Source organism: Lithobates pipiens, unplaced genomic scaffold (assembly GCF_037356315.1).
Source record: "Lithobates pipiens isolate NorthernLeopardFrog02 unplaced genomic scaffold, aLitPip1_a1.2 Scaffold_19, whole genome shotgun sequence".
NCBI lineage: Eukaryota > Metazoa > Chordata > Amphibia > Anura > Ranidae > Lithobates > Lithobates pipiens.
This window is the reverse complement of record NW_027507764.1, coordinates 565,183,988-565,196,570: the sequence shown is the minus strand read 5'-3', so window position 1 is coordinate 565,196,570 and position 12,583 is coordinate 565,183,988. Positions and strand designations below refer to the sequence as shown.

The following is a 12,583-nucleotide window of genomic DNA, read 5'->3' as shown; positions in this document are numbered from 1 at the left end:
CCATTGTAATAGATATGCCTACAAACAGTGGTGTCGCTAGGGGGTGGCTTTTGGGGTTATAGCCCCGAATCTGGGGCCCATAGCCCAGAGTCTCCGCAGGGGTCCCCAAGTGGAGGCTCTCTGGGGACCCTAATGTAAGTGGGGGGCTCTCTGGGGACCCTGATATTAAGGGGGAGGCTTTCTGGGGACCCTGATTTTAAGGAGGAGGCCCTCTGGGGACCCTAATGTAAGGGGGGCTCTCTGGGAACCCTGATGTAAGTGGGGGGGGGCTCTCTGGAGGACCCTGATGCAAGGGGGAGGCTCTCTGGGAACCTTGATGTAAGGGGGACTCTCTGAGGACCCTGATGTAAGGGGTGCTCTCTGGGGACCCTGATGTAAGGGGGGCTCTCTGGGGACCCTGATGTAAGGGGGGCTCTCTGGGGACCCTGATGTAAGGGGGGCTCTCTGGGGACCCTGATGTAAGGGGGGCTCTCTGGGGACCCTGATGTAAGGGGGGCTCTCTGGGAACTCTGATGTAAGGGCGGGCTCTCTGGAGGACCCTGATGCAAGGAGGAGGCTCTCTGGGAACCTTAATGTAAGGGGGCGCTCTGAGGACCTTGATGTAAGGGGGGGCTCTCTGGGGACAATGATGTAAGAGGGGACTCTCTGGGGACCCTGATGTAAGGGGAGGCTCTCTGGGGACCCTGATGTAAGGGGGGCTCTCTGGGGACCCTGATGTAAGGGGGGCTCTCTGGGGATCCTGATGTAAGGGGGCTCTCTGGGAACCCTGATGTAAGAGGGGGCTCTCTGGGAACCCTGATGTAAGAGGGGGCTCTCTGGAGGACCCTGATGCAAGGGGGAGGCTCTGTGGGAACCTTGATGTAAGGGGGGGCTCTCTGAGGACCCTGATGTAAGGGGGGGCTCTCTGGAGACCCTGATGTAAGGGGGGCTCTCTGGAGACCCTGATGTTAGTGGGGGGGCTCTCTGGGGACATATATACACACACACACGTATATTACAGTATATACATGTGTATGCCTGGCCAAGAGTATGACTCTTTACTACGTTGCTATGTGCTCTAGCCCCAGATCTTTTGTTGACCTAGCAACACTCCTGCCCACAAATAAAGAGTGCTCAAGGTATTAGCTATCGGAAGCAGAAAATAAGAAAATAAGATACATTCAATCTGAACCGCAGTCATATATACAATGCACACATGAATACAACTCTGTATTTACTAATTCATTATGTATTTGTTTTATTAAAAGCAAGCCTCTGATTTGATATCACCCCCTTGCAATCCCTGTACAGCAGAGCTCACACTCAATGAGCTTGCATCCCTTTAGCCATGATTGCCTATTAGGAGTATCTCACCAGGGGATGCCTGAAATCTGACTTGTATCTTACGCAGACGTCTGGGAAAATTGGTGAGCCAATCACACAAGCGGGAAATTAGGTTTCCGGGGGGGGGGGGGGGGGACACAACATTTTTGAGATGGGAATGAGGGACACCTACTAGCAAAGGTATGTAGGCATAGGACACACCTCCCTTTCCCACCCCCTTAAAGCAGAATAAAAAAAAAGGGTTAGTTAAATCCACAAGGGCTTCTTTTTAACACTACTATTCCTTTATACTGGCTTTTAAAATTTACAATGTCGCCTCCCCCCCCCCCCCCCCCAACGAAGGGAAACAGTCAGTGGAGCCTCGCGGCTTCACTGCCCATTTCCTACTGCGCATGCGCAAGTCGTGCGGCACTTTGTGAATGGCCCCGTTGTTTTCTAGGACATACATGTCCCAGAAGACAACGGGGCCGCTCGCTGAAGAGGAGGAAGCGCCGCGGAATAGAAAGAAGCAGATTAGGAAGACTGCCTAGCAACAAGGGTTTCTGATAGGTAAAACATTTATTTTTTTCAAATTTTTTTGAGAATGTTAATGTAATTTTTTATTATAGGGTGGACCTCCGCTTTAAGCAATTTGCCTGGAGTTTAACTTTAAGATTTTCTAGTGAGGGTAATATAGTAACAAAAAAATATCACATTTGTTATCAACTGTGACTATTATTTTACATTTGTATTTTTTTTTCCAATGTTTTTATTTTATCAAGATTTTCACAGAGAGCATAATGACAAACAAAAAAAAAGGGGGGGGGGGAAGAAACACTATTCATTAGGAGCTGGACCCACCAACCGGCTTAATAGCAGGTGGAGACCTATCTTACTACATATGTGGGGTTTCCATTTATGTTCCTTAAAAGTCATGGAGTTCTTCAAAATTAAGTAGTAACTCTGGTGTGAGTATCATTGGTTGGTGGCAGTGTGGTTTGGTTGAAGGGAAGGTGCAGTCATACCTTAGCTTGGGTGTGCACATATGTCAGGAATGTGTAATTAGGTGTTCTTATAGTAGATATTGGGGTTAGAAATTGCGAGAGGGGGTAGGGGAGGGAACAGGACTGCAAATCAAGGGGGCAGGATGAGTAGGAGGAAGCGACTAGAGACTTAGGGTCCGTTCACACAGGGGCAACACGACTTTCAACACGACTTTTGGAGGCAACTTGGACGCAATTTGGACACGACCTGAACACGACTTGGGGCGACTTACAACACGACTTTAAGTCGCCCCAGACCAGGCGACTTTTGCCGCGGCCAATCAGAGAATGAGCTCTCAAGAGGGAACTCCACGCCAAATTATGAAAAAAAATTGGCGTGGGTTCCCCCTCCGAGAGCATACCAGGCCCTTAGGTCTGGTATGAATATTAAGGGGAACCCCCTACGCCGGAAAAACGGCGTGGGGATCCCCCCAGATTTATACCAGACCCTTATCCAAACACGCTACCCGGCCAGCCAGGAAAGGGGGTGGGGACGAGCATGCGGCCCCCCCCTCCTGAGCCATACCAGGCTGAGTGCCCTCAACATGGGGGGTGCCTTGGGGAAGGGGGGGCCACGCGGCCCCCCCACCCCAAAGCACCTTGTCCCCATGTTGATGAGGACAAGGGCCTCTTCCCGACAACCCTGGCCGTTGGTTGTCGGGGTCTGCGGGCGAGGGGCTTATCGGAATCTGGGAGCCCCCTTTAATAAGGGGGCCCCCCCGGATACCGGCCCCCCGCCCTATGTGAATGAGTATGGGGTACAATGTACCCCTACCCATTCACCTGTGAAAAAAAGTACAAAAAAAAACACAACACACAAGATAAAATAGTTTATTGCACAGCTCCGGGGGTCTTCCGTCTTCGGGGGTCTTCTCGACGGACTCCTCCGCTATCTTCTTGTAGCTCTTTTACTAGCGGAGGAGCCCGGCTTTCTTTCTCGCCGCCGCCCTCTTCTTCCGACTTCGGGGGTCTTGTCCCCCTCTTCGGTTCTTCTGCCGGGCCACCGTGCCCTCTTATAGCTCTTTTACAGGCGGTGGCCCGGTCTTCTGTCGCCGCCGCCGCTGCCTTCCGTTCTTCTTCTTCTTCTCCTTGAGATGTTGACTCGATGTTCTCTCCGGCCGCAATGCCAGGGACGCGCTGCGCAGCGACTTATATAGGGACAAGGGACGGGGTCATCGGTTGATGTCACATGGGTTGGTGTCACATGGTGACCCCGCCCCCTTTACGATGTCACAGTCCCGGAGGATGCTGGGACTGTCGCCATGTGACATCAACCCATGTGACACCAACCGATGACCCCGCCCCTTGTCCCTATATAAGTCGCCGCGCAGCGCATCCCTGGCATTGCGGCCGGAGAGAGCGTCGAGTCAACATCTCCAGGAGAAGAAGGAGAAGAAGACCGGGCCACCACCTGTAAAAGAGCTATAAGAAGGCGCGGTGGCCCGGCAGAAGAACCGAAGAGGGGGACAAGACCCCCGAAGTCGGAAGAAGAGGGCGGCGACGAGGAAGAAAGCCGGGCTCCTCCGCTAGTAAAAGAGATACAAGAAGATAGCGGAGGAGTCCGGCGAGAAGACCCCCGAAGACGGAAGACCCCCGGAGCTGTGCAATAAACTATTTTATCTTGTGTGTTGTGTTTTTTTTTGTACTTTTTTTCACAGGTGAATGGGTAGGGGTACATTGTACCCCATACTCATTCACATAGGGCGGGGGGCCGGTATCCGGGGGGGCCCCCTTATTAAAGGGGGCTCCCGGATTCCGATAAGCCCCTCGCCCGCAGACCCCGACAACCAACGGCCAGGGTTGTCGGGAAGAGGCCCTTGTCCTCATCAACATGGGGACAAGGTGCTTTGGGGTGGGGGGGCCGCGCGGCCCCCCCTTCCCCAAGGCACCCCCCATGTTGAGGGCACGCGGCCTGGTATGGCTCGGGGGGGGGCCGCACGCTCGTCCCCACCCCCTTTCCTGGCCGGCCGGGTAGCGTGCTCGGATAAGGGTCTGGTATGAATATGGGGGGGACCCCCACGCCGTTTTTTCGGCGTAGGGAGTTCCCCTTGGAATTCATACCAGACCTAAGGGCCTGGTATGCTCTCGGAGGGGGAACCCACGCCAAATTTTTTTCATAAATTTGGAGTGGAGTGCCCTCTTGAGAGCTGATAATTCTGTCAGAGTCGCCTCCGTATAAACGGAGATCCGACTTGGAGGCGACCTCCATTGAAATCAATGGGTACCGGTCGCCTACAAGTCGGATTCAAGTAGTACAGGAACCTTTTCTGAAGTCGGAGCGACTTCAGTAGTGTGCATTAAGACGGCTCTCATTCACTTACATTGCTTTTTAAATGTTGTCCGACCTGAGGCGACTAGGGGCGACCTGAAGTCGGATCGGAGTTGCCCCTGTGTGAACGGACCCTAAAGGTAGATGAGTGTCGGAACCAGCTGCTTGCGGAATCTGGGTTATGGAGAGGTGTGTAAGGGGTAGGGGTTTTTGTCTACTCCTTCCTCTCCTGTTTCGGGGTATGCGTCTGCAAATTTAGAGCAGGTGTCTTTAATAATCGTCTGTTGTTTTAAAATGTTGCCAGCAAGACCAGGTTGATGTATACTTATCAGGGGTGTCTCTCCAATTGGTGGATAAGTTCCTGCATATCGGTGATTCCTTGTATACGGTTGAAACATTCTGTTATGGTCTGGGGATTTGAGGAGCGCCAATGCGCCGGGACGCAAAGTTTGGCCGTACATTTGTATTTTTTTCTGCATATGCCATTTCAGATACTATAGGACAATATTGGACAATTGGACAAATTGGACAAATATTGGACAATTGTATAGCAGAAAAGATTGGTTTTAGTAAAAGGTTTTATCAGCACTGCAATCAAAACCATTGCCTCAGCAGACACCGGGCAGACTGTGGTGACCACACAGAAGAATCTGTACCAAAGCTCAAATTAAAAGGGGATGTAGAGAATTAAAAAAAATATATTTTTTCTTTTATTGTGCTAGGTCAATATGAATAATTGCACATTTATATTTTATATTTAAAAATCCAGTCAGCAGGAAGACCTCCAGGGTAATTTTCATGTGTGTTCTATACTATCCTTAGCAAATTTATATTAAAAAAAGTCTCAATAGCTCAAGCCAAGAAGAACTCATAACTAAAAGTAAACCTCTTTACCCCTCCCACCGACTTTCCATAAATTTAATTATCTTCTTTTATACAATTGCCCTTTTTTTATGAAGTGGTTCTTCCAGATTTCTCACCTAGGTGAATATAAAATACTTCCGCAGCCTCCTGGGAATCCAGCGGATTTTGTCCGTCGGATTTTGTCCGTCGGATTTTGTCCGAAACTGTTGCATACACACGGTTGGGCAAAGTTGTCGGAAAATCCGACGCGATGACGTTATTTCGTTACGACGGGACTACGTTCACACTAGTAGCCAATAGCTTTGGTGTAGGAATTTGATCTGAGCATGCGTGGCACTTTGTCCGATCGGAATTCTCTACACATGATCGGAGTATGTCCGATCTGAGCATTTTGTTGGAAAATTTTACGGGCAAGTTGGAAAAGTTGGTTCTGTCGGATACTCCGGCGGAAACAGTCCGACGCAGACCACACACAGTCGGAATATCCGACAAAACGGTCCGATCAAACACATTCCGTCAGAATCTCCGACCGTGTGTACAAGGGCTTACAGTAAAGAACCCTCTAGGCAGTTTAAGGTTAAACCGCTTCTCTCCTAATTTTAGTGAATGGCCATGTCTTTTTAAGCTCCTAGTTTGTTCCCTATTGTGGGGTCAACAGTACAGTATTTGCACATTAAAATCATATCCCCTCTCAAGCGTCTCTTCTCCAGACAGAATACGTTCAATGGTTGCAGTCTTTCCCCATAGCTGAGATCCTAGAGTCCCTTTATTAGCTTAGTAGCCCTTCTCTGGGCTCTCTCCAGTTCCAGCACATCCCTCCTGAGGACTGGTGCCCAGAACTGGATGGCATACTCCAGGTGAGTCCTGTAAAGTGTGAGAATTATCGTTTTATCTCTAGACATGTGCATTTGTTTTCATCCTAATGCATTTTCGTCCGAATTCCGGGTATTTTCGTTATCGTTTTAACAAACGATAACGAATGTGTAGAATCTGAAAACCGAAAGATCCGACATAAAAAAATGCTTTATTTTAGTTTTCGTTGTGACAACAGTTCGATATAGATAGGAGATTCGACATGACGCTGACAATAGTGATCTGTGTCCATCGAATGTGCCTAACCTAACTCTATTAGTCCAAGATTATTTGATATAGAGCGAAAAGATTTGACATGAAGATTCAACGAAGCAGACGCTGCGAGCGGATATTTATGGTCAAATGCTCCACCCATAGGCTATAGAAGAATTGTAATGTCAGTTGACTAGTAATAATATTTAATAAATATAATTATTACTAGTGTCATACAACATTAGAATTCTACTATAGCTTGTAGGCGGAACATTTGACCGTAAATGTACGATTGCAGTGTCGTACAGTTTAGCTGCTCCGTCGAATCTTCTTAGAACATTCGACAGACACCATAAGCCTTCAATGACAGATTCGACCTTAATTATTTTTGGATTTTCAGACAAATGCATTTTTTAACAAAACTAAATAAATAAAAATGCATTTTGGGAGTAACTAAATAAATGTATTTTTCGGATGAAAACAAAATTCCGAAACTAAATATTTCAGTGCGCACATGTCTATTTATCTCTGGAGGTGATCCCCTTCAAATGCATGCCAATATTCTGTTGGCTTTGTTGCAGCAGCCTAGCATTGCATGCGATTGCTGAGCCTGTCATCCACTAGGACCCCCAGGTCCTTTTCCATCCTAGAGTCCCCCAGAGTTTTTCCCCCTAGCAAGCAAATTGCATTAATATTTTTGGCACACAAATGCATTATTTTAGATTTTTCAACATTAAACCTCACTTGCCATGTAGTTGCCCACCCCATTAATTTGTTCAGATCTAATTGCAAGGTTTCCACATCCTGAGGAGAAGTTATTGCCCTGCTTAGCTTAGTATCGTCCGTAAATACAGAGATTGAACTGTTTACCCCATCCTACAGGTCAGGTCAGGTTTATGAACAAATTAAACAGGATTGGTCCCAGCACAGAACCCTGGGGCCCTACTTTCCACACCAGACCATTCAGAGTACTCCCCATTTATCACTACCCTCTGGACTCGCCCCCCGTAGCCAGTTTTCAATTCATGTACACTCCATGTCGACAGACCTTAGTTTGTACAGTAAACGTTTATGGGGAACTGTATCAAATGCCTTTGCAAAATCCAGATACACCACATCTACGGGCCTTCCTTTATCTAGATGGCAGCTCACTTCCTCTCAGAAGGTTACGATTCTTCATAAATCCTTGCTGATTAATGCTAATAATATAGTTTTTATTACTAAAATCTTGTATATAGTACCTTATCATCCCCTTCAAGAGCTTGCATACTATTGATGTTAGGCTAACTGGCCTGTAGTTCCCAGGAATGTATCTCGGCCCTTTTTTAAATATTGGTGCCACATTGGCTTTTCTACAATCAGCTGGTACCATTCCAGTCAGTAGACTGTCCATAAAAATTAGGAACAATGGTCTGGCTATCACTTAACTGAGTTCCTTAAGGACCCTCGGGTGCAAGCCATCTGGTCCCGGGGACTTATTAATGTTGCGTTTTGCAAGTCTATTTCTAATTCTGTCCTCTGTTAGCCATGATGGTGCTTCCTGAGACAAGTCATGAAGATTAAAATTGCAGTCTTGGTTACTGAATCCCCCAGTTTCCCTTGTGAAGACTGTGAAGAAAAATAAATTCAATACTCTCTCCATCCTTTGTAACCAGATTCTCTTCATCATCCTTTATGGGGCCAATATATTTCCACCTCCCTTTCTTACTATTTATATATTTAAAGAATTTCTTGGGGAGTTGCTGTGACCCCATGATTCCCTAGCACCCCGGAGGCAAGGCACATGCATACACATCCTCAGGGGGCAGCTATCTCTTCCTGGTTCCTGCAGTTAGCCCTGATGGCACAGTACATACACATCATCAGAAGGGCAGCTCTCTTCATAGTTCTTGATGGCCCAGCACCCTGAAAGAACAGTACATGCTCACCATCCAGCTGTCTCTTCCTGGTTCTTGCAATCAGCCCCCTGATAGACTTGAACCTATATGGCATCATCAGGGGAACAGCTGCAAGAACCAAGAAGAAACAGCCATCTCCTATGGTGTCAGAGAGGAAAATGGTGGTGTAGGACCAGGTGTGGAGCATTGGATAGGCACATTTTTATAGAACAATGCTTGGCCTGTGAGTAGATTTATTGTGAATAAACCACCTGACCAGATAAGAGGGCAGTAACAAAAAATAAATAAAACAGGGGTGAACTTTCTTTTAATGGCTTTTAATAGTAACACCTTTCTCCATCCCTCCATATGGGTTTATACAGAAGTCAGAGAGAGTAAGCCAGAAAGAAAAAAGAAAAACAACTTCTGCTCTCTCTTTAGAAAAACCCTAGTGCTCTGGAAATCCTGTATCATGAGTGTAAACTGTATGCAACGTTTATTTGTAATATGTATATATATATATATATATATTTAGATTTTATTTAAAATGCTAATAAAATCGACCCCAAGCTATAATATTTCCCCTGTGATGTAGCCCAGAATCCCCTTTAGAACAGGATCAATAAAATGTTCTTACTCTGGCAGGGCTGGCTGTGTGGTGGTTGTGGTATCCAGAGATGTGAATTCGGGTCACATGTGAATGTAGAAGTGGAGATTAGGTTGGTGTAGCCCTTCTGACACACAAGCTGACATTTCTGCACCTTTTTCCCAGAATCCAGGAGCTCAGAACAGAATATAGATCCATGTTTGATTTCCTTGATGCCAAAAGGAAGTGGACACACCGGAGCTAGCAAAAAAAGGTAGTAATACGTAAGTTATGGTATCTAAACAACCAGGCAACAGTTACATGTAAAGGTAGGTGCATATTCTTTTTAATATACAATATGTGTGTTTTAAAAACCTTATTTATATGAATATTTATATATCCACATGAGAAAATACATTTACATATGTATGCAAGCTTTGCACCGCTACGAAATGGTTGTGTTTTACTGCTCCTTCTAATGCCACAAACACACGATCGGAAATTTCCGACAACAAATGTTCGATGGGAGCTTGTTGTCGGAAATTCAGACTGTGTGTAGGCTCCATCGGACATTTTTTGTTGGAATTTCTGCTAAAAAAAATCTGAGAGCTGGTTCTCAAACTTTCGAAATTCCGATCGTGTGTACACAATTCCGACGCACATTGTTCCACGCATGCTCGGAATCAAGCAGAAGAGCCGCACTGGCTATTGAACTTCATTTTTCTCGGCCCGTCGTACATGTTGTACTACACTTCTACACTTCTTGACGTTGGGAAGTTCCGACAAGATTTGTGTGACCGTGTGTATGCAAGACAAGTTTGAGACAACATCCGTCAGAAATAAATCTAGGATTTCGTTGTCGGAATGTCCAATCGTGTGTACACGGCATTACAGTGAAAGTTTATGAGTTGGCCAACTTAATAAAAAAACAATGCTCTCCCTGTGTGGCCAATGTTTCATCTCAGCAATTGTTAAAGGGCATGTAAAAGCTAAACATATTTTTTTAGCTTTGGATAAAGTGAGGGCTAGATCCTCTTTTAGGTGTTTAATGGTGCATGTATCTTGGCTGGGAAGATTTTCTATCTCATTTTGCTATGCTGACCATGTCACTGGGACTGACTTTTAGGGGAAATCCAAAATGCGGGGTTGTCACCAGAGTAAGAAGATCATCCAATGGGAACAAATATTCTGGTGACTAAGACGACAATTCAGCTAACTGGTGAGATTTACTCTTCAGGACAGGTAATGAAGGCTAATGGGACACAGACGTAACTATTGGGACTGTTCTCTGCTGTACCTTGGGTAGTATGAACCTGGAAGTACTCAGCTTTGATGACCTTGGGGTTAAATGCTGTTAATCTTGGCTGCTCTGGCTGGGGAAGAAGATGGCTGAGCATAGCCTTTGCTCCCTCATCTCCAACAGGTGCAGGGGTTATATCTGGGGTCTAATAGACCCCTTATGTCCTCCTATAAAGAAATTGTCACCTACACTGTGCTATCACATAGGGGACTTTTCATTCCCCTTGTGTAGCAGCAGTAGAGTTAATAAAAAAAAAAAAGAAAAGGAAAAAAAAAGTGCTTAATGACATTAAAAGTAGTTGTAAGCCTCTAAGAGGAAACATGAACAAAGGATATCCTTCTATAGTGTGTACAGGACTCTGTCCAAAGCACCTAGTGTGGTTTCTGACTGCTGCTTCTTTTGACTCTTTCCTCCACTGCGGTCCTTCTGACAGTCCATGACCACATCAGACAATCCTGGGAGAACCCCCCCCAAGCACACAGCAGGTGTCTGAGAGCCTCAGCATGTTTCCCTATGAGACTGTGTAGCGGGGGTCTGACCCTTCCCTCCACTCAAGTCTCAGATTACACTCAGCTCTGTGTTTTATGCTGTGCAGTTTGTGAGAACAGATCACTGCCTTTTGAAGCTGAGAAATGCAGTTCAAATTCTGTACTTTGAAGGGCTGTAGAGGAGAAGAGAGAGCTACAGACAAACAGATACATACAACTTATGTAGGAGGATCTGTTTCACCTCTGTGAATCACCTGAACCTTGTCAGTTCACTGGGTATATGTAAGGGTTTACAACCACTTTAAAATTGAATAAAATAATAGAAGCACCTACATTTTTTTAAAGCCCCAACCCCCCCCCCCCCACACACACACACACACACACACACACACACACACACACACACACACACACACACACACACAGTATGACCTCAAAGCACATGTTAGGAGTACATGTATATGAAAACAATGAATGAACCACACATCTTAGTTAGACTGGCCATACATGCATGCGGGAGAGAAAGACATCATTCTAAAGTCATAATTCAGTGTTAATTCCAAACTGATGATCGTTTAAAGCGTCGCCTATGGACAATTTTGGGTACTGTAGTTTTTTTTTAGGCACTATATATATTTTTTATACGTGTATTTATTCATTCAATTTATTTATTGCATTTGATCAGAAAAACGCCCATAAATGTGTGACAATACACAAGAAAATGGGGAGAAATGCTTCAAGAACACACCAATCTGCTCAAATTGAGCTACAAAAGTAACTTTAAAACTTTTTTGAACTTCAGGAGTGTGGCTTTAGGCAAACTGGTGTGGAGATGTGGACCAACTCCATAGAGATGCCTTTGATTTCTCTCCTACAGTGCTTTGGAGCTTTTGAGGTGTGTATATGGGGCCTAAAAGTGAACACTGCAATGATAACACAAAATATGACTATAACTATAAATTCAATAGATGTTCCCTTTTAAAATGAACATGCCCTTCCCACATGTGTCTGAACTGTGTCTCATAGCTAAAGAAAGAAGTGAAGCCCCACTTTTTTTGATGTGATCACCTTCCATTGACTGTGATCACAGTTCAGAGACAATGTTCACTGGCTAACCAACAAGTAGTCTAAAAATAATAAAAAGGGCTGCAAATTATATTACTTGGGGATTGTATGTATACAAACAGTACATACCCTGGCACAATAAGCCCGACCTTTCCGTCATGGGGACCCGAGTCCCAGTAGCTTCCTCACCGGTGGGGAATAGGCAGTAGCATACATTGTTATCCGGGTCACACTGCTCCCGGGTCCCATCCCCGTTACAAGCAACACCGATCCCTTCACCTTGTGAATTGTCTTCAGTCAATATGGCACAGGGTCTTGGACCTGAAGATGACATAGAATAATATTTTAAAGCGTATCTAAGCCCAAAAATGTTAATGTTATATGTTGCAGATTACTGGTCCTGGTAGCTTGATCATTTTTTCCTAGTGATCCTGCCAGTAACACAATTCCTGTCCTGGGGTGATGATAACTCATACTCATTATATTTTATCTATGGAAAATCAGCTTTGTCACCCTAAGAAAAGGAAAAGAAATAAAGGAACCAAGCTATTATATCAGAAATTACATATCACCATCACCATAGGGAATAAACAAATAAATAAATAAATACATCTTCATTTGAATTACAAAAAATACATAAAAATTGTAAGTCCTTAATGAGGATAGGGCGTGTATTGCCCAATGTTGGAAAGACCCTAGGCCACCATTGATTGCAACGTGGCTT

At 45.4% G+C, this 12,583-nt stretch overlaps 1 protein-coding gene across 1 annotated transcript in view; it reads right to left on the bottom strand.

Moving 5' to 3' along the window:
* Nucleotides 1–12,583, bottom strand: part of TG (thyroglobulin) — a 483,762-nt gene that overhangs the window by 381,715 nt on the left and 89,464 nt on the right. Inside the window, exons 16-17 of the mRNA XM_077493367.1 lie at nucleotides 11,989–12,180; nucleotides 9,058–9,267 (exon numbers count right to left, since the gene is read on the bottom strand). Of these exons, the coding sequence (XP_077349493.1) occupies nucleotides 9,058–9,267; nucleotides 11,989–12,180 (402 nt within the window). The remainder of the gene's footprint in view (nucleotides 1–9,057; nucleotides 9,268–11,988; nucleotides 12,181–12,583) is intronic.